Source organism: Neofelis nebulosa, chromosome 6 (genome assembly GCF_028018385.1).
Source record: "Neofelis nebulosa isolate mNeoNeb1 chromosome 6, mNeoNeb1.pri, whole genome shotgun sequence".
Taxonomy (NCBI): Eukaryota; Metazoa; Chordata; class Mammalia; order Carnivora; family Felidae; genus Neofelis; species Neofelis nebulosa.
The window spans coordinates 109,619,384-109,647,263 of record NC_080787.1 but is presented as its reverse complement, the minus strand read 5'-3'; the positions used below and the strand labels follow the sequence as shown (position 1 = coordinate 109,647,263).

The 27,880-nt window shown below is 41.0% G+C and overlaps 1 protein-coding gene across 2 annotated transcripts in view; it reads right to left on the bottom strand.

Moving 5' to 3' along the window:
* The window catches only part of DCBLD1 (discoidin, CUB and LCCL domain containing 1), a 67,720-nt gene that overhangs the window by 6,492 nt on the left and 33,348 nt on the right, over positions 1 to 27,880 (bottom strand). For both annotated transcript variants that reach the window (XM_058735084.1, XM_058735085.1), the window contains exons 3-11: positions 22,593 to 22,727; positions 21,104 to 21,155; positions 18,260 to 18,332; positions 10,742 to 10,875; positions 4,735 to 4,775; positions 3,194 to 3,403; positions 2,453 to 2,577; positions 2,033 to 2,180; positions 1,825 to 1,932 (exon numbers count right to left, since the gene is read on the bottom strand). In XM_058735084.1, coding sequence (XP_058591067.1) covers positions 1,825 to 1,932; positions 2,033 to 2,180; positions 2,453 to 2,577; positions 3,194 to 3,403; positions 4,735 to 4,775; positions 10,742 to 10,875; positions 18,260 to 18,332; positions 21,104 to 21,155; positions 22,593 to 22,727 — 1,026 coding nt within the window. The remainder of the gene's footprint in view (positions 1 to 1,824; positions 1,933 to 2,032; positions 2,181 to 2,452; positions 2,578 to 3,193; positions 3,404 to 4,734; positions 4,776 to 10,741; positions 10,876 to 18,259; positions 18,333 to 21,103; positions 21,156 to 22,592; positions 22,728 to 27,880) is intronic.

Sequence of the window (27,880 nt, the reverse complement as noted above, 5' to 3'; positions counted from 1 at the left end):
CTCCCTCTCCCGCTCTCAAAATAGATAACATTTAAAAAAATAAATAAATAAATAAATAAAATAAAATCATGGCGAAAGTTAAAGAAAATAAAATTTTTTTTTCCCCAAAAGGCGATTTTTGATGGTCCTCAGGGATTAACACTTACTCTAAGCTTGTTGTTTGGACGATATTAGACTCCCAAATCAGAATTGAGGGGGAAGGTTTACAGGAGCTACTCAGAGAGGTGAAGGACTTAAGCACAGGGTGGAGCTCAAGCACCCAGTCTCCCCCAGATGGTGGGCACGTTTGCACTTGTACAATAACAGCAGCTGGGGAGGGGGAAAGGAAGAGAAGCCCCATGCTTCCCGTTACCAGGGCTTTGGAGCTGTGGACTGAGAGGAAATGCAACCTGATGACCTCAAACAGCACTTCCACTCTGCCGCACGGAACACCGTGTCTTCCTACTTTAAAAAAGGAAATCACTTGAACGGCCGCTAAAGCAGGCCCCAAGTTTGTAGAAACTAGGCAAACTAAAGGAGAAAGATTTGTTCTTCACCCTTCTTTATCTTTGATCCCTGGGAAGAAAACAACGGGATGATCTGGAGTGGAAATGTGCAGTTTGTGAAAGGGGGAGATAAGGACCTTCGAAAGGAACAAAAGTTATGTGACTAACATCGTGTTATTTACAAGAGTGGAAATTTGGGAAAAATCTAACAACTTAAACATCCAACAATAGGGGAATGGTTAACTAAATGATGGTATAGCCGTATGAGAAAATACTATAAAGATATTAACAATTGTGTTTTGCAACGATTTAATAACCTTGGAAGATCATCATAATACGATGTTAAGTGAAAAATACTTGCTACAGAACAAATTACAGGTTTTCCTCAAGGTGATTTACATAAATATAGTTGACTGGATATAGTGGGATATGGTGATTATCTACAAATGCTGATTTATGGCTTTTTATTTTCTTATTTATCTCTAATCTTACTGAATTTTATAAAATTAATATGTATATTATTTTATATTCTGAAAAAGTAAATGTACTTTTAATGTTTATTGCTTGAACTGACGATACATTTACATGTTCAAACTTCAAAAAGTATAAAAAAGCCTCCCTCCTACCTCTGTTCCTTCTCTAGAGGAAGCCAAATTATATTTCTTGACATTCTTCTGGAGATGCCGGAATGATTATACATATATATTCATTCTTTATTCCTCATTTTTTACACACATGGTAGGCTATACAGACTGTCCTATACCTTGCTTATTTTTTTAAGTTTGTCAATACATCTCCAAGAGCTTCCTATATTACAAACACGTTTCTTTTTCATGGCTGCAGGGTATTCTTTTTTTTTTTTTTTTAATTTTTTTTTAACATTTATTTTTGAGACAGAGGGAGACAGAGCATGAACGGGGGAGGGGCAGAGAGAGAGGGAGACACAGAATCGGAAGCAGGCTCCAGGCTCCGAGCCATCAGCCCAGAGCCCGACGCGGGGCTCGAACTCACGGACCGTGAGATCGTGACCTGAGCTGAAGTCGAAGGCTTAACCGACTGAGCCACCTAGGCGCCCCAGGGTATTCTAATTCATGCATGTGCTATTATTTTTCCATAAAACATTCACTCAGTGTTTGAAGGGCAAATGCTACTTTTTCTACTTACAATATTGCAATTAATAGTTGCAGATATACATCCTTTAACACATATCCAGCTACCTCTGAACCATCTGACTTCAGACATTGATATGACAGAGAAAAGTTTTCGTTGAAGTCACTGTAATATCACATGGAGTCCGGTCATACTCCTTAGGAAAGCACGAAACAGCAAACTGTTCTACCTGTGGGGATTTCTTCTGAGGGGATGGAGCTTGTGATGATCTCATCTTCTCTTTCAGTTGAACTAACAGTATTTGGACTTGTTTTGTGCCACACCAGTGAATCATTATCTGAGGTAGAGGAGATATTGGAAAAACCACATTAGTAACAACAATTTGTGAAAGGGCACGATCAGAATCAAATAACTCGCTGACTTGCCCTGAGTCCTACCTTGTGTAATCTGGCAACCAAAGAGCTCCACGTTCAAGGCGATCCTCTGGTGCCATGTCTGGGGGACAACCCGCACATATCTGGCCACGATGGGAGGAATAAAATTATTCCTCACTGGATCCCGAAAATTAGAGTTGCCCTGAAACACCTGTGGAAACAAAGAACTTTTACCTGAAGATGCTATTAGTTAGTTCCTAGGTCTTTCTCCACCCACTCATACCTGGATATATGACACCAAAGCCAGGATTCTATGTCTGTTGTAGTTTTGTAGACATACTTGAGAGTGAATTTACAAGGTTTTGCCAACCACGGCTGAGTTACCTAAGGCGGTGCTGCAAATCTGCTTTCTGGAAACGCAGTGATAAGAATAGCTAGAGACCTGCTCTCCTACTCAGTTCTTTCCTCCAAAGTTTCTCTTACCTTCTCTTTATTATTTGCAATTCCTTTATAGGTCCTCCACTTGGAGTTGCTGTTTTTGAACTTCATCACAAAACTCTTAACGTAAAAGTTGAAATTCGACTGTGTGGATCCTGTGGTCATAATTCCTGGTAAGAAAATATTATTGACAGGTTAGTTTTTAAAATATATATAGCATGTATTATAATCTTAGGTTTCCTTTCCTTTTCTCACTTGAAATCTCAAATCATTTTACAAGCCAAATTTCCTTATTTGCATTTAGAAACCTGATCACACATGAGTGTTTCCACACTGACAATATACCATACAAAGGTTTCCTCATTGCAGTGTGGATTTTTTTTTTAGTTTATTTATTTCTGAGTGAGAGAGAGTATGCGTGGGGGAAGGGCAGAGAGAGAGAGAGGGAGAATCTCAAGCAGACTACGTGCTATTATCAGTGCAGAGCCCTATGTGGGGCTCGATCCCATGACCCTGGGATCATGACCTGAGCCAAAATCAAGAGTCAGATGCTTAACCTAAGCAACTGAGCTACCCAGGCACCCCGCTGTGTGGGCTTTCTACTCCGTATATCCATACTTACAATCTGCATACAGGTTCTGCCCATAGAGACAATGAGAAGGTTTGGTAGTTACTTTTAGAAAAGACAGAGTACTTTGAGGAAGAGAGAGCAGCACCTATGTAACTCAAAAACATAATCTGAACAGCAAGTCATTGTGCATTTGTAAAACTGCACTGTGTCATTACCTGTTATTTTCTTTTTCTCTCCCAAATCGGTCTCCAGCCATTCTCGCTGTTTGCGGTTCTTGCTGCTGTCCCCCGAAGCCCATGATAGGTCTTGGTCCTGAAGCTGGGCTTGGCCAGGGGACCAATGAAGCTGTTCTCCCATCTCACTGACCCACTGCCAAGTAGTTCTGATTTGCGTATCAGGCTCCAAACTCAATGATCTGCTGCAACCTTAAAAAAAAAAAAAAAGCCAGAAAAAGTCCTTTAGATATAAACACGAAATGAAAGCAAAAAAAAAAAAGTAGTACTTCACCTCGCCTAGAATTATTCAGTTGATTTATTACCATTCTGATATCAAATCGACTGCTTAATTACTAGTGTTTTAATGACTCAGACTCTCATTTGATTCATTTGTACTGCAGTATCTTGAAATTATTGGTTTCTTTTTTTAATGGACTTCAGTGAAGTCACTTCCCCTACAAATGACACCCTTGTTCCCACCACAGCTTTTCCTTTCTAAACTTCTAAATTCACCCTCATTTCAGCAAAGTGATATGTGTTGTAAAGGCAATATGGACATTAGCAAATAAAGGCCACAATCCTCTCCCTGGACAAAGAGGACAGACGCAGACTGTTCTCCTTGAAATACTTTCCTTTATGCTGAGAGAATATTTACATAGAATGTATTTCATGACAGAGGGACTAAAAAGCCTTTATTTTACATACTTCTGTTTAATCACTTTATTCAAAAAAACCCACAAATTAAATTGTAATATTCAAAAGGTTTTTCTGTTAAAATCTAACATGAAGGAATTTATCTTAAAATAAGTGTCATTTCAAATTTTCATTCTTTTCTGGCAAAAGTTTGAGATAGCTTAGATTATAAAGAAAAATATTTTCTGCTTAATGATAATTGAACTATTTTGTATTTTTAATATTGGGTATTTTTAAGTCACAGCATATTTGGTGCTGCCTGACTTGTGGAAAAAGAAAAAGAAAATCCTTTAAACTACATCATTGGAGGGGTATGGAAGAATAAACTAGCACTGAAGATTTAAAAATATCAAATTCTTTTTTTTTATTATTTATTTTTAGTTTTGGAGAGACAGCGTGAGCAAGGGGCAGAAAGAGAGAGAGAGAGAATCCCATAAGGGGCAGAGAGAAAGGGAGAGAGAGTGGGGAGCCCGAAGCAGGGCTCGAGCTCACCTGATGTGGGGCTCGAACTTACAAACCAAGAGATCATGACCTGAGACAGAGTCGGATGCCTAACTGACTAAGCCACCCAGGTGCCCCACAAATTCTCTTTTTTAATGTGTATTTATTTATTTTGAAAGAGAAAGAAAAAGAGAGAGACAGATTGAGAGCAGGGGAGGGGCAGAGACAGAGGGAGAGAGAAAGAATCCCAAGCAGGCTCCACACTGAGCGTGGAGCCTGATGCAGGGCTTGATCTCATGACCATGAGATCACGACCTGAGCGGAAATCAAGTCAGACACTTAGCCACTGACTGAGCCACCCCGGCGCCCCTAAAATATCAAGTTCTTAAGGAAAATGTGATCCTTACCATCGGAGGTAAAGAGAAATCGCTTGTCTGACAGGGAACCACTGAAATAATAAACACAAACATGAGGAGGTGAGTTGCTTACCTGGATCTTAATGACTGACACAGCACCAAGCACAGGGTTCAGAGCCTCCCCTCACCTCATGTGATCCTCACAGCACCCCAGCAAGGCTGTTATTATCTTTGTCACTGGTGTTTTCTAGATCAAGAACTCAGGCCCACTGAAGGTGAGCAACTTTCCTAAAGTCACCCAGGTGACAAGTGGCCAGGACTCTGAGTCACTGCTGTTGGATCAAAATCTTGTGTGGATTCCATCATGACACATTGTGTTGGGAAGCAAAGTGCACATACACCGTCTTAAGAGCAGCCTGAAATCCCAACTAACTGATACCCAGCAACAGAAGCTGAAGGAATGACTGCCCTGAATATTCCCTTTGCTTCAGTAGTCACCTTAAAGCATCCCAATCCTTGTCGATCATCAAGGATCACTGAGAGACATGAAGAAGACTGACCACTTTTAGAAAAATGACCACGGCTTCTGCCCCAGCACTGCTGCTCTGGGGACAGCCTCAGCTCATTCTCTCTCCCAGTCACACTCCTACCTACTGTAGCAACTAAGGCCAAGCCGTGAACCAGCTCCTGCGTCCGGATGACAAGGTACAGCTGGAGAAAACTCACAGCATCTCACTGAGCTGGCCCTGGCCTGGGCGTCACTGCTGATCTGGCATTCATCCCTGGGCCTGTGGACTCTAGTGCTCTCACAGCTTGTATTATTCACACAGGCAAACTTATCACATCAACCTCGCTCCACACTTCTCTCCTTCAGTGGAGAAGAGATTCCGAAGGCCTGAGACCATATTTACCCTCTATAAATTCCTTACCAACCTGGCAGTGTAAAAATACATAGAATAAATAGAAAATCTAGAGTTCTCAAGATTAATCTTATGTGCATAGTATTATATTAGATACTAGAGATAAACACACAGAGATAGATGTCACTTTTGTGTTCAATTATTTTACAATCTGAGAGTACTGCTTATAATTTTAAATGTTTAACGGGGCGCCTGGGTGGCGCAGTCGGTTAAGCGTCTGACTTCAGCCAGGTCACGATCTCGCGGTCCGTGAGTTCGAGCCCCGCGTCAGGCTCTGGGCTGATGGCTCAGAGCCTGGAGCCTGTTTCTGATTCTGTGTCTCCCTCTCTCTCTGGCCCTCCCCCATTCATGCTATGTCTCTCTCTGTCCCAAAAATAAAAATAAAAAACGTTGAAAAAAAAATTAAAAAAAAAAATAAAAAAAAAAATAAAAAAAAAAATAAATGTTTAAGTCTGCATTATATGTGGCAACAATGGACAGAGAGACTACTGAGCTGTGAAATCCACAGAAAACCCAGACTGGACACGAGTATAAGAATCTTTCCATCAAAGCTTGGTTGCTGTTGTTGATTAGAAGTAGCAGGTAGTCAAATTCCCTGGAATGGACTTTTTCTTTCACATTCTTTGTCCACTCTCAAGCAGACTTCACAGCCCTGCTATTCCACATAAAGGTTCTGCGATATCCTGAATATAATGCAGGCACCGATCATTTCTGACATGAAAATGCAGACCCACTGGGGTTGCAGGACTTGCCTGAATTCAGTGGGTGGCCACGCCTGGGTGAAAATCCAACTCTCCTAACTTTGAAAAAAAAGATGCACATTGTTGCAATTCACAATTTAAAGTTTTATTAATGTATTTAGAGCCTCTATTTGATTTTTTCCTTTTTTTTTATAATGTTCCTGCACTAAGTATTACACTTGAAATTTTACCCAAAGAAGTGCACAAAATGCTGCGGCAACCCAGAGGACCTAAACTCACTCCCACTGTCATGAGACACTAAAATATTTATTTCGCCGTTGCTGAAAAAGAGAAGTTACGGAAAGAAGGATAACCGGAGTTAACCCCAGGAAGATGCCGCCAGGGGAGGCGCTGCTCCTAACGGCCCTCTGCCTGGCTTTTCTCCATTACCAGCTGGAATATGCTTTTCCATTTCACTCTAGTAAACTAACTAAACACAATCACTTAGAGAATTCTATTGGTAAATGAGCCTCCTCTTTTAAAAATGAAAACACCCCAGGAGGCTGGAGTTCTGAGGCAGTCACACATCAGGGTTCACGAATTCCATCAGATTATAAGTACTGCCAGCCTTCCCAGAGAACTAGAGAAGCAATCGAGAACAGTCTGATGCAAACTGAAAGAAAAGCCTTCCCCGCTGATGGTCTGAGCCTTCGCCCTCTGTATGAGGTCAGCTTCTCTTCCTGATTCCATTCTGGTCTCCTCAAATCAAGGAAGTGACCTGACCCGGATGAATCCCAGAAGAACCTTAGATATTTACTTTAGGGACTCCTTCCTCAGCTGTACTGCTTCCTTCTGTGTTTTTTCCTGAACACCAAACAATCATGTGTGGGAACAGAAGTTCAATGACCACACGTACAGTGGTTCCCCAACAGCAAAACAGCGCAGATGAAAACAACTGCTCCCTGAAGATTTGGGAATCGAAATGAGTGGAGGAGATGTATTCGCATGTGGTGGACTCTTCTCTGCTCAGTACCAAAAGTCAAAGCAAAATCAGAGCTAGAAAGAAGGGACCTTGATATAATTCTGGACTTTCTATCGATTCGCACCAAAACAAAAATCGGACAATGTGTTCCAATAACTACATGGAATGCGGAACGAAACTCTTCCTAAGCCATTAATGGTTTCGATTTCCCTACTCTTATCTTTGCATCAACGTTTAATTTCAGATGACCATAAAGCGACTTCATCTATATTCAGCCCAGAAGTAACTCAGAACATGTCTACTTTTGTGCAACAGTTTAAATTTTTTTTTTTTCAACAGTAAAATAAAACCCTGGTAGTACAAGTTAAACTTTTTGCAGTCCCATTCTTCTACAAAGGAAGCACTGCCATGTATACAAACATAGGCAAGAGAGTCCAAAAAGCAGATTTAACACCAGAGGTTAATTCTTCACTCCGATTTGGAGATGTAGCACCCAACAAATCTGGGCCACAGCCTGATACCTTCCTGAAGTAGCATCAAACCATAAAAAATGTCAACAGAAACAGATCCTCAAGGGTCAAGATCATGCTGGTTTTTGATCACTGTGCTTACTGTGTGCCTTGGAGAGATTGGTGCTCTGGTGCTGCCAGCTCGGTGTACCCAGTTGCAGTACCTGTCAGATTGCTCCTTGAGAACACACATTGACCCACCTGAACCTGAGGAGGAATAACCTGAGAGATGAGGGAGTGAAGTTTCTGTGTAAGGCCCTGGGTTGTCCAGACTGCAGCCTCCAGAACCTGGATTTGCCAGATTGTTCTTTCACAGCGGAGGGCTGTCAGGAGCTTGCTAATGCCCTCAAGCACAATCATAACGTGAAATATTGGATATCAGGGGCAATGATGTTCAGGAGGATGGAGTGAAACACCTGTGTGAGGTCCTAAAGCATCCAAATTGTGCATTGAACATACTCGGGCTGGAGACACGCAATCTGATGCCTGCGTGCTGCCAGGATCTCTCCTCTGTTCTCAAAAGCATTAAAACCTGTTTAACCTGAACCTTTTGGGGAATGACTTGGAGCCCAGAGGAGTCAACATATTGTGGAAGGCCTTGAAAAAGTCAACATGCAAGCAATAGAAGGTTGGGTTTGAAAAAGAGTTGTACAACATAGTGAAGGGGGAGCTTGAGGAACTGTAGGAGAGGGTGTCCTTTCTGAGAGTCAAGTGTAGGACAAATGGTGGTGGTGATCCAATGGCGAGATGCCATGGCTACCCCATGGGATGTTCTTAGAGTAGAATCACCAGGAGATTTCTCAGGTCTCCATGTGATTGCATAAGCATCACTTTTACTATAAATCAGGTATAATATTTATGTTCCAAAAAGTCTGAGGCAAATACATAAGTGAAAAAAAAAATGTATATACATACATACATATATACATACACACACACAATACATGTATATACTTTTATTTACACATAGTACATGTGTGTGTACATATATGCATGTATAAAATACATGTGTGTGCATACATAAAAATGAATTTATGACACATGTATATATATGTTATTTATTTAAGGATTTTAGTTTCTAAAGGCACTCTGTTACTAAGCTTTTAGATCTTAAACTGTGGCACAAATTTGGGTGTAATTTGCCTTTGAATATTCAAACAATATTAAAAGAACACTTTGGGGCCTGTCAAAGTTACAAGTCCTATCCAGAGGGAAAGTAGAGGGAAGTCTTATCCATAGCAAGCAGAGAGCACAAACACTGCGGTGAGCCTGCACATCAGGGTGTGAGGATGACTGCCTTTTACAGATTGCATACAGGGTCACTTGCATTGCCTGTGAAAGACTTGGACCAAACACCCTTTCTGGTTACCCCCACCTGCATCCCCGACTCGGAATTACCAGTGGGGGCTCTGCCTTTTCTCCTCAGCCACCCACCAGCCAGGGCCCTGGACATGAGCATGGTGAGCTGACCACAACTCCTCTGGTGTCCCTCCCTGGGCCTTGGCTCTGCTCCCATGTCCCCAGATGCTTTGTTCCTGCCTTCCACCAAACCCAAGGTTTGCTTCCTTCATGAAGGTGACCTAACCAACTTCAGTCACTGCTTCTAAATCCCCTCCCTTGTGAGCTTAGGCCAACACTTCAATCCAGAAGTGAGTTTTAGTCTCTTTAAGTTTACTTGTGAGTTCATCAATTGGTTCTTTGGAACTTAAGATACTTTTTCCTATAAAAATAATACTATAACTTGTGGTCAGAATCCCTATGTGAAGCACAAGATAGCTAAACTAAGCTAGAATACATGTAAATAAAAAGTAGGAGGGGAAGAGAAAAAATTATTGCATAACTTTTTCAACATGACATCAGAGGTACTATATTTATGCTAACTAGGGAAGCTATCTACCCCCTTATGTTTTTAACCAGATGAAATGGTCTACATCCACTGGGAGAACAGAACAGGGAAGTATGATGATCATGTTCTTTCTTCACACAAGCAGGGACCACACCAAAATGGCAGGACAGGGCCGGGGGGATCCGCATACACACTAGGGAGGAGTAGACAATACAGGTCATAACCTACTTTTTCCTACTTTTGGATCCTGAAATGTCTGCAGTCTCTGTCCTGTGCCATATCCTTGAGCCCAAGACATGTGACAACCTGTCCCAAAAACACAGGGTCATGGTAGCAGGAAGACATTTCTGAGGCAGACAGGGAGGGAGGAAGCAAGAGATAAACACGTGGCTTGAGGATCACTTTCTCATAAGGCATCCACCCAAGGAAAGCCTCCCTCTGGCCCACTCCAAGCTGCCTGTTTCAATGCATGGACACCTGGACCACAAGGGGGGCTTATATTTAGCTCTTGTTTTCCACTCCAGAAGCTGAAGAAACCTAAACGCATTAAAAGCCCAGGTTGAATGTTTAAACAATTGAACAACTGACATACTTTTTTCTCATAAAGCTAAAAGAGCAGAGGATAACAGTGAACAGAGAGGTTAATGCTAATTAACAACCTTCCTTCACTTCCCAACTATTACTCATCACTAAGAGCTTCTCTCCAAGGATCTTCTAGGGGAGCTTGGTGGTTCTATGGGGGCTTATTTCAGTTCTCTGTCTCCTTCAGTACCTTTGGTAACATTGGAGATAACAGGTAATTTACAACTGGAAAAACTGAAAAGGAACAGGCTTTGTCCTCTCCTACTAAAGCACCTGAGAGTAGAAACACTCCTCTGTCCTAGAACTTCAGATGCGTGCCATTTTAATTTTAATTTACTTGTCAGCATAACCAGTGAGCTCTTACATTGCTGCATTTATCTTCTACAAACACACCATAAATGCTGCTTTAAGCATTCACACACATTCTTCCCAGCTGACAAACCCTTGGTATCATACACCCACTGTCCTTTCAAAACTGGGGGTGATAAATTATGCTTTTGGGGTTACCTTCCACCCAAAACAGAAAACAAAGTACTTACTCTTTTGAAAGCACACCATTGGCAAGGATTCCTTCATATCGACTTATCCCTTTGAGCTGAAGCACGCTGATCTGACCTCCCAACTCATCTGCAATTATTCCTGCATGGATGGCGGCTTTGCACAATACAGAGGTCTGAAATACAGCAACATCATCACTCACAGCTACTCAAGAACATGTTTAAAATATGGTGGGAGTTTTCCATTTTGTTATAACACGTGGTCAGGATCCCTAGTTGACCCATGACATTGCTACACTGTAACTTATTAAATAAAAAGAGGAGGGGAAAATTATTACATAACTATGACACGTGTGACATGTGTAGCAGTTGGTTGGGCCATGTTCTCTGCAGCAGATCTCAAAATGACATCAGAGTCACCAATTTTATGCTAACTTGGGAACCCATCCACTAGAGAGGAAGTAGGTAATTTAGTAGTGGTGACCCCCCAGTGAATAACAAACGCCTCCCCATGGTCATGCCCTTGTGTAGGCACCTCCTACTGACTGCACTGGGCCAGGTAGCTTGTTTGTTCTGCTGCGGAGAACATGGCACAACCAACCGCCACACATGTCACCGTGGCCACCTTCGACACTCTGCCCCCAGATGATCCCCCACATGGTTACAGGGGCTATTCTAGGCAAAGGGAGATTAAGAACTGACTAGCCCAAATGCTGACCCTCAAACTCATCAGCAAATAAAACGGTTGTTATTTTAAGCCACTCAATTTGGGGGTGGCTTTTCAAACAGAAATAGAAATAACTAATCAGTTTCTTACATCTGCTTTAGCAGATACACATACTAAGGATCCTTTGAGAAGGTGAATCTTCCATACCATAGCTTCATTTTACAACTGCTTTAGAGACTGAACAAGGCATTAAAAACAGAACAGAATATGAAATGGAACAAAAGACTTCATAAAGGTCTTAGGGCAATGACGATGAGCAACCCAGGGCCCACAGCCTCCACCTCATTTCCTGAGTCTCCTCTGGGAGGGTCAGACAGCTGGCACCTGCCCAGGCCTCCAAGTCTGCTGCCTGGAGTGACAGACTGAGCAGGACCACCTGACTGGCTGATTAGCAGGTGGCCTTGGGATTGGCACTGGCACATAAGTGGGGCTGGAGGAAGGACTGAAACTTTTCCATGGGGTGCCCAGGCTCTTAGGTCCCCATGGGCACAGACCTGCCTGGGAGGGTGGTTAGGCAGTGAGCCCAGGACTGAGGGGCTGAGAAACATCATTTTCCAAATCATCTTTAGCAATGCCCCACTTCTCCATGATGGCTAATGCCAACATGGGAAGAGCAGCTCATGAAATTATGTCTCGATAACCGGACTTAGGAATTTCTCTTTGTGTTGACAACATTGTTACTTTATTGTCAGTGGAAAAAATTTCTTGGATTTTGGTTACAATATCTGGGGGACCAAGGAGACCAACAATATTTTATAATAATTGTGGTTGCAATAAAATTGAGAACTTCTGTGATCTTTAATTTAGAGAGTGCATATTTCCCAAACTAGGTTAGATTTGGGAAAATGAGTCAGTCTTGCAATAATGGCTCTCAGAAACAAAAGAGAAGGACAGTTCCTGACAGAGAAGAAATAAGAGAATGTTGAAAGACAGATGTGGTTATTACCCTCCTTGATTTTGGACAAAAACAGAAATACTAGAAGATGAGAAAAAGACAGTGTTTTATTTTATTTTGTTTTTATTCTTTTTAAGTTTATTTATTTGAGAGAGAGAGAGAGAGAGAGAGAGAGAGAGAGAGAGAGAGAGAGGGGAGGAGGGGCAGAGATGGAGAGAGAATCCTAAGCAGGCTCCACACTGTCAGCACAGAGCCTGATGCGGGGCTCAAATTCAGGAACTGCAAGATCATGACCTGAGCCAAAATCAAGAGTCAGACACTTAACTGACTGAGCCACCCAGGAGCCCCTATTTTATTTATTAATTTTTAGAGAGAGGGAGTGAGTGCGAGCTGGGGACAGGCAGAAGGACAGAGAGAATCTGAAGCAGGCTCCACTCTTAGCACAGAGCCCAATGAAGGGCTTGATCCTATCACCCTGGGATCATGACCTGAGCCCAAAGCAAGAGTCAGATGTTCAACGAGCTGAGTCAACAAGGTGCCCCCAACATAGTGATCTTTAAATTAAATAGGCAGCTTGTGTTTTTATTTTTTCTGAATGTTCCTTCTTTAAAAAGGTTTGTTATCATTGTTGTAGATTCTTGGAGTACAAAATGGAGCAGCCAGTTATAACAGAAAAGCCTTGAATTTAAATTTGGCAATTTAGCTCATCGTCTTGGCTTTGTGTCTAACTCTACTAGGTGTGCATAAGTCATGTCACTGCTGTGGATCCAGCTCCCCAATTCCTCTGTACAATGAAAAACCTGGACTGCATGATGTCTAGTATCTTTTCTAATGGCCTATTACCTTGTGATTCTAATAGGCACCCTATGTACCTACTATGACATCCCTGCCGGCCTGCCTAGGTCTCTCAGCCCCAAGATGAAAAGCAATTGGTTCAGTGGTCTACTGGGTAGATAATCCCACTGTCCCTGAGATCATGTGAAGTTTGTTCCTTGGAATTTGTTCGGTGGATGGGGTAGTCTTTATCCCAAGAGCTGCCTAGTGGAGAGCTCTCACTGGACTTGGCATGTCCCAAGGACTCCTTGGTTACAAGAGAACAGGTTCACAGGTCAATTAGCAATAGAACCTACCAGCATCATTGGCCAACATAGATTCCCATTTTCCATAGTAATCAGCGTTGAGGGACCCCAGCAGTATATACCCATTTTATGGAATTTATTCAACTGCAGCTCACATTTTTCCATGATATTCAATGCAGGCCACAGGATACAACTCCAGGAGAATAACCACCAAATCTGGCTGTTACATTTTTATAAAATTATGACAGGATTATTTTCTTTAAGAAAAACAAAATTCCTCGCTCACTCAATCAACTTAAATAAATGTTTACTTAAATTGGGGCTTTTGGGTGTTGATTTTAAATTTTTACTTTCACTGAACTTGATTTTTATAAATTTCCTTTGGAAGAGGAAATTTATACTTTGATTTTCTAGCAATTTTCAAAATCTAAGCCTCACTGAAATGTAAATATAGGAAAGTCACATCACTGGCCTATGTTAAATGGTGAACTGGCTTCAACTCAAACAGAATAATTTAAACCTAATTTTTCATTTACATTTTCTCAGACATCTAAGAACACCTACATGGCTCACAAAATTGCAGGTGATGGTATTAAACATTTCTAAAGTTCATTAAACCATAAAACATGGCTAAATAGATCAGCATGAAGACTACATCAACCTTTTTTTTTAAATGTTTATTTATTTTGACAGAGAGAGAGAGAGAGAGAGCTTGTGAGTGTACAGTCTCAAGACAATGTCAAGACTACATCAACTTTCAAAGTGATTATCAAATCATGCCAGAATTGAAGTATTTTCTTATGTCTTCCTTTAGGAAAAGTCATCTTGTACTGGAAAGTATTGACAAAGTATTAAAATAAAATTTAATATAAAAGTAAACACTTCAGGGGTGCTTGGTGGCTCAGTCAGTTATGCGTCCAACTCTTGATTTTGACTCAGGACATGATCTCATGGTTTATGAGTTTGAGCCCTGCCTTGGGGCTTGGGATTCTCTTTCTCTCTCTCTGTCTCTCCCTTCCTCCCTTCCTCTCTCTCTCCCCTTCTTCCTCCCTCCCTCTCTCCCTCTCTCTCTCCCCCCACTCTTTCTCTCTCTTTGTCCCTCCCCTGCTCATGCTCTTTCTCTCTCTCAAAATAAAGAAAACTTTAAAAAAAGTAAACGGGGGCGCCTGGGTGGCGCAGTCGGTTAAGCGTCCGACTTCAGCCAGGTCACGATCTCGCGGTCCGTGAGTTCGAGCCCCGCGTCAGGCTCTGGGCTGATGGCTCGGAGCCTGGAGCCTGCTTCCGATTCTGTGTCTCCCTCTCTCTCTGCCCCTCCCCCATTCATGCTCTGTTTCTCTCTCTGTCCCAAAAATAAATAAAAAACGTTGAAAAAAAAATTAAAAAAAAAAAAAAAGTAAACGCTTCATATTGAATTTAATAAAACATGAATAAAGCTCATGTTTTAAAATGATAGTAAAATGTTAAATATATATGTTCCACGGTCTATCCTATGAATTGTTCCTATGTTGGTACAGTTTTCGTAATTACCATATTGGCAACATTTTCTTATTTTTTTTTTAATGTTTATTTATTTTTGAGAGACAGAATACGAGCAGGGGAGGGGCAGAGAGAGAGAGGAAGACACAGAATTTGAAGCAGGCTCCAGGCTGTCAGCACAGAGCCGAATGTGGGGCTTGAACACATGAAACACGAGATCATGACCTGAGTCAAAGTTAGACGCTTAACCAACTGAGCCACCCATGCACCCCGGCAACATTTTCTTTGCAAAAGTTATTTGAATTCATTTTAGAAATGTTGGAAAATATGAAAAAAATCACTCACACTGCTTGCTATCACCTGGAAACAATCACACGCTATTATAATGTATTTCCCTGTGTAATGGCTTTTTGTGGGTGTGTACAAAGGCCTGGTTTCTCCCCTTCTCCTCCTAAACCAGGGGTGCACTACATATACTGTCTTCCATTATTCTACAGTCTTTCTTGAATATTCTGGGGGTATGGAGAATTTACTGAAACAAGTTATTAAGTGATGTCTTAAAAGCAGATGGTATAGTCAGCAGACTTGGGAGAAGGTGCCAAGAGAGAAACTATTCTAGGGCTTTTTTATTTCTGGTTTCTGGGTAAAGCAGATCTCAAAGAGAAGCTCATCCTACTTAGCTAGCGTGGTAAGCATATACCAATACAGATGCCTTAATTCATCAGTCAAGGAGACAGATTCACAGAACCTTAAGAATTCAAAAAGACCTTTAAAGTTCTCCGCTGATACTTCCTGACAGACTGTCACTTTCTCCGTCCCACAGCACCTTCCTACACATACATAGGCCATGTCTGACAAATGGTTTAACGCCTACACCTGACACTTCCTGGGACTAGGGCTCACCATTTCTTGAGACACCCGACTCCATTTTGCACTGCTCAATAATTGTAACTAAAACCGGGTACTCTGTAACTTTCACCCTCTGACCCTAGTTCTGCCTTCGGGAACAACATAGAATGAACCAGTTCCTTTTCTGTAATTGTTCTTTAAGACAACATACTTCTTTTCTGACGTGGAGAACCTGTTTCTTCAACATTTTCTCTTGTAACTTGTTTTACAGATTCTGTTGTCCTGACCTACAAAATATGCTTCGGTTTTGCAAAGACCCTTCTAGGAAGAATTTGCTACAACTGAACACATTCCCTAAGATGAAGGCACCACCGAGGACAGACTCTATGATAACCTCCAGGATCTCTGCCTCCTGGCATTCCCCCACTGCATAATCCCTCTGGGTTTAGGTGGGAGCTGTGGCCTTCTTCTAATTAAGAGAACAATAGCAAAAGTGGTAGGATGCTACTCCCATGATAACATTACACAAGGTTGTAACCTGTCTTACTAGGAGACTCCTTTGTCGGGAAATTCTCCCTGGGTGGCTTTGAAGAAGAAAGCAGTGATGTCAGATAGCCTGAATGGCAAGGAGCTGAGGAGAGCCTCCAGCCAAAATCCAGGAAGAAACTGAGGTCTTCTGTTCAACAATCCATGTGTAACTGAATGCGGCCCACACCATGTGAGCTTCAAAGCCAAGTTGAGCCTCAGATGAAATGCAGCCCCAGCTGACAGCTTGGATGCACCCCTGTGAGATCCTGAAGCAGAGAACTCGGCTAAGCTGTGCCCAAACGCCTAACCCAGAGAACACGAGAGGTAACACATGTGTTGTTTTAACCTTTTAAATTGGTAGTAATATTGTTATGTAGCAATAGATATGGAATACACCCACGAGATCAACATATACCAAAAAGGCACTGATAAGACTTCTTTGAAGAGTTTTCAAAATATAAATTTTCCCTCCAGATGAAGTCATCCTAAAAGCAAATGATATGAAACTAGCTACAGAGTCAAATAGGCCACCTGTGTGCAAGCACCTAAAGTTGGCGTACTCAGATCGATAGGAAACCATTTACCTGTTATACTAAAAACAGGACTCTGTCAAGAGGAGAAAGATAAACAACTAAAATAAGAAAATAAGTGATGCTCTCTCTCTTACTGCACATAATTCTGAAGTTTCTTGCATGGGATGTTAAAATAACAAATAGAAACTCTTTATTGCTGAGGGAAACACTACACTTCGACTGTTTGTTTCTCTCAATCTCCTGAAGTCATTTAGAAATAGCCTGTGCCAAGTATATCTTAAATCGAGGTATTGTAAAACATTTTAAGATTCAAACAATTTATAGGCCAAATGAATATCCTATGCCAATCTTGTAAATAAAGACACTACACAATAAAGGAAAACAAAGAGCACAATCTGCTGCTTCCAGAATCAGGATATACTAAAAGCAAAAATTAAAGCCAAGTTTGTTTTTCCCCTGCTAGAGATAAAATTATCAATCACCTGGAACATGTATGGTTTTTTCCATGCTTGAAGACACATGTCAGTAACTCTCAGGAAAGTTCCAACACTACACAGATTTTCACATTTCATAACTGAAGCCAATTCCCAGATGCTGTAAACTCAACTATTTTATTTTTTTAATATTTATTTATTTTTGAGGGAGAGAGAGAGAGGGAGAGAAGGAAGGGCAGAGAGAGAGAGAGAGAGAGAGAGAAAAAGAGAATCCCAAGCAGGCTCTGTGCTGTCAGCATTTCTATTCTGTGCTGACAGCACAGAGCCGGGTGCGGGGCTCCATCTCACAAACTGTGAGATCATGACCTGAGCCGAAACCAAGAGTTGGACGCTTAACCGACTGAACCACCCAGGTGCTCCTGAATGAAACTATTTTAAATAGCAATGTTAATATTCAAAAATCAGATATCAAATTTCCAGGATAGAGATCTGCAAATAATAAGAAATAAAGGACTGTGTATATGGAGACAGGACATATACTTTAGGGAAAATGTCTTGTGAATTTATTTTTCTCTGGGAACAATGTGTGTAACCAGAGAGTCTCATTCTGCATAAGAAACTGGGGTGTGAGGAAGGAAGGAATACTATGTAAGTGCAGGGCAGATGGCTTCACTGCTCCCAGACACAATGTTGTTATCCTGTGATGTGAATGTTCATGTCCTTGGCTATGCTATATGAATCAGCTGGAGCATTAAAATAAAGAAAATAGATGGAATTATACTCTTAGGGTTGAAAAGGGCTTTGTTTACCATTTCATTTACAGCATGCTTAAGTGGAAATGTATGGAAAAACAGGAATGAATGCATGAATAACCTTGGTTTTTATACTCATTATTTCATTTATTTTCAGAAAATAGAAACTTGTACATTTATCTATGGGGTTTGAGATCTTATTTGACTTTACTTCAGGATGCATTTAGGCAGAGCAATAAGTACTTCTTAATTTCCACCATGCCCTATAATTACTCTCAGGTACTTACATCTCTGTATCCATCCACCAGATTCCCAGAAATGTCTCCTGCTATGTCTCTACAACCAGCCGGGCAGAATTTACTGGAAAAATAAAATAAAGAATTTGTATTTTATTGAATTATAATTAAACTAAAAAGTATAAATTACACTTAAACATATTTCTCCTCTATAGAACATGCAGGAGGGAATTATGCTGTTTATTTGATACTGATAGCACATCCAAATTTGGACTAGCCACAGCCTTAGTGCTTAATATTCACACATGGGTAGTATTGGACAGTGACGGTCTACATTAGTTACAGATTACTTTTGCAATGGAAGTAATTCATTGTGGTATAATTAAGAAACTGTAAGGTATTTCAAGTGTATATCGTGATGATTTATGTTCCCCAACTAGTAAATTAGCATATCCATCACCTCACATATTGTAATATCTAAATATATAAACATTTAAAATGTATGTAATACATATATTTTTGGTGAGAACATTTAAGTTCTACTCTCAGCAAATTTTAATTATATAATATAGCATTGTCAGCGTAGTCAGGTTACACATTAGATTCATCTTATGGCTGCATACATTAATCAAAAACATTAATATCTCTGTATCAAATACATGAATAGTCATATTAAGTCCAACACAAAGACTGAATAGACTCGTTAATTTAGTTCAGTTTTGCTGTCAAATGAATTTAAGGTCATACTAATCAGGTACTGCCACCAAATGAGTTACAAAAACCTTTTGACTTTCAAAGCTTTCTACATTTCACGATTATAGGTGAGGGAGTGTGGACGTGTATATCACCATACCTCATCTTTAAATACTACAAAACAACTGAGTTACAGCCTAGATGATCTGGCACCATAACATCACTCTGTAGGCCCGAATGTATTCTTTTCTGTAGGACAGGAAATGATCATTGATGCCTACAGGCCCTCTCACCACTGGGACTCTATAGGTACAGCTGGAAAGATCTCAGAGAATGCTGGCATGTGTTTATATTGAATGAATGGCAACCTTACAGGGCAGCTGTAATTAATTACTGTTTTTTTCAATTTTGTTTTCTAATTATTTAAATTATTGACCATTTTCATTTTTGTTTCTCTACTAGACTTAATAATAGATAACACTAGAACTGATTCTGCATAGCTACTTCACTAGTTTGTGCCTCTATTTGTAGGATTTAACAGAACCTACCTCGCAGGAATGCTGGAACATTCACATGAGTTATATATGCAAAGGCCAGGGAGCTATGACTGGCATTAACAAAGCACTCAAAGGAGTTATAGCTGGAGTTAGTGTTGTTGACAATCCTCTCTAGAACACTGGTTCTCAACAGGGAGTGAATTTTGCCCACCCTGGAAGACATCTGGCAATGTCTAGAAACATTTTTGGTTATCACAACTTGAACGTACAGGGTAGAGGCCAGGGATACTGGTAAATACCCAACAATGCACAGAACAGCTCTCCACAACAAAGAATCGTCTAACCCAAAACACCATAGTGCCAAGGCTGAGAAATCCTGCTCTAGACTCTTATTTTATAGATGAGGAAAGGTACATCAAAGAGATTGAGTAATTTTTCCAGTTAAAGTAAAGCTGGGATCGGGGCGCCTGGGTGGCGCAGTCGGTTGAGCGTCCGACTTCAGCCAGGTCACGATCTCGCGGTCCGTGGGTTCGAGCCCCGCGTCAGGCTCTGGGCTAATGGCTTGGAGCCTGGAGCCTGTTTCCGATTCTGTGTCTCCCTCTCTCTCTGCCCCTCCCCCGTTCATGCTCTGTCTCTCTCTGTCCCAAAAATAAATTTAAAAAAACGTTGAAAAAAAAAAAAAAATTTAGGGGCGCCTGGGTGGCGCAGTCGGTTAAGCGTCCGACTTCAGCCAGGTCACGATCTCGCGGTCCGTGAGTTCGAGCCCCGCGTCAGGCTCTGGGCTGATGGCTCGGAGCCTGGAGCCTGTTTCCGATTCTGTGTCTCCCTCTCTCTCTGCCCCTCCCCCGTTCATGCTCTGTCTCTCTCTGTCCCAAAAATAAATAAAAAACGTTGAAAAAAAAAAAAAATTTAAAGTAAAGCTGGGATCAAATATTTCATCTCCTATTCTCAGTAGGTTTCTCCTCTGTGGGAAAGACAAGATCAGCTCCCTCTGAAAGTGAAGAAATTCTAAAAGTCACTTGCAAATGCTGGCCGGGTTAAAAAAATACACACTCTGGGCTCCATTATGCTCATTGGTATCAAAGTAGAGCTCAGGAGTCAGCAAACTGTGGCTCATGGGCCAAATCTGTGCTGCTGCTTCTTTTTGTAAATAAAGTTTTATTTACACATTTGTTTACATATTGTCTATGACTGCTTTTGCATTACAGCAACAACAGAAACTATAAATGGATGCAAAAGAGACTGGATGACCTGCACAATCTAAAATATTTACTATCTGGCCCTGGACAAAAGGTCTGCTGATCTCTGCTATATAAGAAATCATTTCAAGTATTCCTCATTAGTTAGAATATTAACACTGTATGGGTGCTTGGGTGCCTCAGTAGGTTGAGCATGGGACTCCTGACTTCAGCTCAGGTCATGATCTCACAATTTGTGAGACTGAGCCCCGTGCTGCGGTCTGCACTGACAGTGCGGAGTCTACTTGGTATTCTCTCTCTCCCTCTCTCTCTGCCCCTACTCTGCTCACTTGCATTTGCTTGCTCTCTCTCTCTCTCTCTCAAAATAAATAAATTAAAAAAAAAAAAAGAACATAAATGCTGTAAAAAAATTAAATACAAATAAGGTACTTTATCTGGTTTAATGTGAAGGAAAACAAAATGTCCAGCAACATATGACTGCAGCACAGCTAGGACACTGTACTTACCTGTATTCTGGCTTCAAATAATGGTTAGCTCGTTCCAAACATGTTATTAAATCTGTCGTAAATAAAGGTAATTGCAATTAGGAGCCTGAATGGAAGTTAGGACACTCATGCTAAAAAAAAAATAATAAAGAACTTGAAAGAATTTTAAATAAAAGAATTTATTAATTTTAAATAAAAAAGAACTTTTAAAAAGTGTTTATCCACTATCTAGTTATTATCTGAATTTTTTCCATTTAAAAATAAATCAACACTGAGAACACTATCTTCAGGATTTAATCAGTCTCCTCCATTTCGCTTTTCTACCACCAACGATGGTTTTTCAGCAACTGCCCAATGGATGATAACAGAAACTATTTCAAACAGAAAAACCAACATTGACTCATTACTGTCTACCAAATGCCTACAAAGATCATGTGCATAACCTCTCTTGGCAGGAGGAAAACAATTTCAAAAGCCTGACTTAGTTCACAGAAAAGATTCGGGAACATTTTAATTTAGCAATTTAGCTAGTGGCATCTGAGTGACCATGGAACCGCATGTTTACTGAGAATACAACCTTTTCACTTTGATCAGTCAGGACCAAGGACTTAAAAAGAGGATGTTCTTTTCTTTTGGAGTATAGAACTGAATGGACACTCAGCAACAGAGATGTTAAGGTACTGTGGATTTTGATACATTTAGTTCAACCTAGTATAGTTTCCACAGTATTCCACACTTGCTGCAATAGTTCTTTCTTTCCTTAATATTTTCAATAGTTCTTAGGGAACAACATATGGTGAACACTAGCCATGCTGGGATTGGCCAGATTTGATTGGCTAAGAGGGAAATGAATGGCGCACCCCCTTCCCAGAGCATTTCTGGCCAGACGGGACTGAGCGCAGAAACTCTGGGCACGTCTGTGACCCTGAGCAGACGTGGAGTGCACTGCATAGTCATCACTCCGGGGCACGAGAGGCCTGGACAGGAGGCCATGCTTTCCTCCCTTGTCAGTATTCATGCTCCCTTCTCTCCTGCTCAAGTATCAGCTCCATGGTTAAGGCACACTGTGACAGTGACTCCACATGTGACTCACACTCACATGCCTCTTCTATGCTGGTGTACTGGTATATGTGAATGAGGGTGGGGTGGAGGGCAGAGGTGCCACTGGTTAAATAGTTTGTCCCCTAAGCTAAGAAGGGTTGGTGGAGGGCTCCAGAGAATAGGCAGACCTTAGCAGCCAGACCTTAAAATAGACCTGAAAATGTACCATCCAAGGTTTCTAGGAAAACGAGATCAACCCTTTCTCATATAGGTCAGCTGATCAATCTAACAAGCTTGATACAAGTATTCTGAGTTCAGATCTAACTGCTTACAAGGACATAACATTCTTCTCTTCCTACACATACTCGGTACCTGAGGTCACAATTCTATCCAGAGACGGTTATAAGTAGCAAGAGGAATTCATAGACAGACACACGTTTACAGATTTGTGTTGATTCTTTTGCTATACCTGGATGGTCGCTGCTGGCATAGGTCAGCAAAAATCCCCGCCCGGAAATGTGGGATCCACTCTCAAAGCGAACAGTGACTTCGTTTGTGTTCAGTAGGAGTTCTTTGGGAACAGGCATACTTCCACAATATGGTCCTAAAAACAAAGCATACTTTTGGCACATTCAAAATTTAGGCCAGCACAAAGAATGGGCATATTTCTTTCCTTAAAGGTGAAATTTAGCAGACAACACATATATAAGATGGTAATCTTCACCCAACTGAAGTTTTGCTTAATAGTGGAACTGCTGATTAGTGCCTGAATGTGGACTTGATTGCACTGACAAGTCAAGGGGGGGAAGTGGCTAACTCCAGATAAGCAATAGGCTAGACCCAGTTAATTGTGAACAACCCAAGAGATAGGTTCTAGTTTTTGTAAAAGACGACTAACAAAGGTTAAACACATTAGGTAGTGAAGAAAATGTTATCATAAAAGTGATGTTCTAGGGACCTCCTAAATTTGCTCAAAGAAACTCACAAATATTTTTCCAAGGAGGTTCCAGAACTAAAAGAAGGTTCCAGAACTAAAAGACTGCCAATGCGTGGTAACAATCTTGTTTTCATGCAATTTACACATTTATCTCTCTCTTACAGTACCTTCTGGTTAACCCATATAATTTATTTTGATTTGCAAAATGAAGTTTATAAAAAGGCAGAGGAATCTCTAAAGGCTTTTGAAATACCATAGTATAAGTCATGCAATTAGAACATAACACACTGTTTTCTAGATTGAGTTGCTTGAAAAGCAATAGGAAGCTCAATGAACTCTCAAAGGACAAAATTAGATTTTGAACTGAACAAGAAAAACAGATCTTCCTAAGGCTACTCAAGTTCAAGTTTAGCTTGTAAACAGTCATCTTAAAAGTCATGTATGTTGGGGCACCTGAGTGGCAGAGTCAGTGAAACGACCGACTTCAGCTCAAGTCATGATCTCACAGCTCATGGGTTCGAGCCCTGCATCGGGCTCTGTGCTGACAGCTCGGAGCCTGGAGCCGGGAGCCTGCTTCATATTCTGTGTCTCCCTCTCTCTCTGCCCCTCCCCCACTCATGCTCTGTCTCTCTCGGTCTCAAAAATAAATAAACATAAAAAAAATTTTAAGTCACGTATGCAAGACATAATAATCCTAAGAAAATAGGGATTAGCAAAAGCCAATTTTGACAACAGGTATTCTTCATTAACCAAATAAAACAGGATGGGAAGAGTCGACAGCAACATCAGGTAAAAGGCAAGAGACAGCAGTGCCAACATCAGGTAAGGAAGGAGGAGGAAGGAAAGAAAAAGGTCCAGGAGAGGATCATGAACCCAACTAGGCACTCCTCTCCTGCCATAAGGGACCAGATTTCTCCACTGTCCTTCCAGGTTTCAGCTTCAGAAGATGTAGCAGAATAAAAGAGAAATGCTATGTGTTTACCTTTGTGCCTCGAATCTCTGTTATTCCCTATTATTGAATGAGAGTGAAATCCAAATAGAAAAAGGTTACTTAGAGACAATCGTCATATATAATTACTTATACATGAGTTAATACTAGCAAACTGCTTAGAACAGTACCTCGCATGAGGGCTATAGAAGTACTTCATAGTTAGTAGTGAGTAGTTAAATAAATAAATCTATTAAAACAAATAAACAATGCTTGTTTTCCTTTTAGACTACGTCCCATGGAGTTAGAAACTTTTCTATCCCATCACTTATTCTATCCAGCAGCTTGTACAATACCTGGCACGTGGTGGCCTTCCAAATATTGTTAGAATTGAAATGAAGCTAAATGTTCTTTTATTTATTTTTTATTTTTTTTAATGTTTATTTATTTTTGAGAGAAAGAGAGACAGAGCGTGAGCGTGGGAGGGGTAGAGAGAGAGGGAGACACAGAATCTGAAGCAGGCTCCAGGCTCTGAGCTGTCAGCACAGAGCCCGACGCGGGGCTTGAACTCACGAGCTGTGAGATCATGACCTGAGCCGAAATCAGCCGTCCAACCAACTGAGCCACCCAGGCGCCCCCTAAATGTTCTTTTATTTGCAACAGTTTTTAAAAGCCACACCTGATTATAAAGATGCATAAAAGATTTAATCCTGGCATTAAAAATATTTTTTAATGTTTATTTTTGAGAGAGAGAGAGAGAGAGAGAGAGAGAGAGAATGCACGAGAGCAAGTGTGAGCAGGGGAGGGGCAGAGAGAGAGAGGGAGAAACAGAATCCCAAGCAGGCTCCAGGCTCTGAGCTGTCAGCACATAGCCTGACACAGGGTTCGAACCCATCAGCCATGAGATCATGACCTGAGCCAAAGTCTGGGGCTTAACTGTCTGAGCCACCCAGGCACCCCTAATCCTGGCATTTTAAAATATCATGAAAAGGTCAGGAAAAGAAATGTGGAAAAGCAAGGGAGGAAAGAAAATCATTCGTGTAATAAATATATAGATGTTTATGAACTTTAATAGTGCTCACAGCATGGTAGATAAGCAATTTACACTAAATCCATTTTTGTATAATAAAGTTGAAGGATGAACATTTTTTAAAAATTAAAGTGAGTCAGGTTACTGTACTTCACTTTTGCAACTCTTTCTTAGTTCACATATACTTGAAATTCCTTTTTTGTGCAGATGAGTGAAGAGACTTGCTTTGCAAATCTAATAACAATGAAATAACTAGTAACTTCTTGCTACTCATGAGAGTATTTTTCTAACCAAACTTATCTTTTCCAATACGAAATAAGAACGTATATCCTCCTCTCCAAATGGTGATAATGATACTGATCTCTCAAATTTCTATAGCATTCCAATGAGTCCTAATAAAAACAGTGAGGTAAGCAAGTCTAAATTGATCATCAATGAGAATTTGTTTGAATTCTTTTTAGTTGAAATATATTTGATATATAACACTGTAAATCTAAGGTATACTATATATTCATTTGATATATTTATGTACTTTAATATGACTGTCACTGGAAAGATAATTAGCACTTCCATCATGTTACATAACTGGAATTATTAGTCTCTTAGAAAGTTTGGTGATTATACAGTGGACCCTTGAACAATGTGGTGGTTAGGGGCGCCAACCCCTGTGCAGCTGAAAACCTGTGGGTACCTTTTGAGTCTCCAAAAAGTTGACTACTAATAGCCTGTTTTTTTTTAATTTTCATACTAATAGCCTACTGTTGATCAGAAGCCTTACCAATAATATAAAGAGCCAATGCACACATATTTTATACGTATTACATACTATATTTTATAATAAAGCTAAAGAAAAGAAAGTATTAAGAAAATCATGAAAACACATTTGTAGTACCGTATTAAAAAAACAATTCATATGTAAGTGATCTGCATAATTCAAACCTGCATTTCTCAAGGGTCAACTTTAATTCAATACTGTTGCCTATACTCACTATACTGTGAATTAGATTAGGGTTTATTTACTACTTGTTACAAGCTTGTACCCTTAAACAACATCTGGCTTATCCACCCCACCCCATCCCCATCCCCTGGTACCCATGCCGTTTTACTCTGTTTTTATGAGCTTGGCTTTTTTAGATTCCATAGATAAGCAATATCTTATAGTACTTGTCTTTCTCTGTCTGATTTATCCCACTTAGCATAATGTGCTCCTGGTCCATCCATGTAGTTGCAAATGGCAGGATGTCCTTTCTCTTGCCTCAACAACTGGATTTTTTTTTTCAGATTTTTATGGAACAGTTGAAAGTAACGGTTGCAACACTGCATATATTTTACAGAGAAAAGAGCACATATCATCATGCTAAGCTGTCGGGCAATGTATATCATTTCCTACACCAAAAAACCACATAAATACAGTAAAACTCTAATTCGGTTGTATCCTCCCAAAGTCATGATAGGAATGTGAGTTGGGAGAAGTTCAAAGATAAAATGTAAACACATACATTCCTTTAATCACCTGTGCCCCCCAGGCTCCAGACCTTCTCCTCTTCTTACGGATGGACTGCAAAAATGCAACTAAGCCCTACAGGGGCTGGAATGGACCCTCCCTCTATCAACGCGGCATTAGAAGTTATTTTGATGGGTTCATCACAGCACAACCCTTACAACAGCAGAAGGCAGCTTCAGTCCCGCGTGGAGGCTGGAAGTGGAATGCTGACAGTGGTACTGCCTATGGCAAAACATCCACATTATTTCCTGTCTGAAGGCCTGACAGATAGATTGCCTTTCACAGAATGAAAGTTAACAACTGCATTCCTAGAGTTAAAACAGAAAAAATGTCACTGGCTGTGAGAGGGAAAAATAATGGGAAAGCACTGAAGGGTCCTACCAGTTTGTGCCAAGCAATGTTTTCAGTTCTCAGCCAAACTCTGTGGAGGATTATACCTTTTCTTATGAAAAAGCCTGTCTCCACCCTCAGTTGGCCAGACAATATATGTCACTGTTAGTAGTCTCCATCCCGGCTTTTAAAAAGGGTCTACGCCTATACTTAAACATTCACAAAGACAATTCCAATGGAAACCCAAATGAAAGCGTGGTGACTCTGTCCATGGTTACGGTCTCTGTCCTGGGCAGTGTTCCTGGACTGGTAAACCTGTCTCAGTTCACAGACTGAACTAGTCTTTCTTGAGGGGGTCTTAAGAACATGAGCAGACCTCCACATAGGACTCACAGTTCTGCACGGGCGTTTGCTTCACAAGCGGCGGTGCTGTGTGCTTTGCAGCCCTTGGACTTGGTAGCTCCCACTCTCCCTCACCTCTGACCTTGTCGGCGAAGCAGATTTCTTACTTCGCCATCCCCAGTTCCCACCAGACTGGGGCACAGCAGAAAAGCAGTTAGTTCATCAAGTAGGCAGACAAATCAGGAAAGATAAACACCTCTCCCTTTTGTGAAACTGAATTGGTAGCCCTGGATGGTGGGAAGGGCTATCAGTGACACCAAACGGAATAGCACCGTGGCATCTGGCACCAGACAGGAGACCAAGACCTGGCAGACAATGGGCTGATTCCTTGGACAAAAGGATAAAAGGCCAGGAACCGTAGGAGCTGCCTTCACTGAGCACAGTAGGCCAGTTCCTCTCAACACATCCCTTGTCTGGAGCTACTGTTCCATGAGCAGCTGAGAGGGAAACCCTTTATCTTTCCTCGTGTGAATAAAAGAAAACTGTCCTACAAGGAAGAATAAACTGCCCCGAGCCAAGCCCAGAATCCTCTTGCTTGTCTGGCAATCTGACAATCTGTTCTGTACTACAATTTATGCTACTGCTACATTCTCTGAGGACTGTCTGGGACTCTACATTACAAGGCA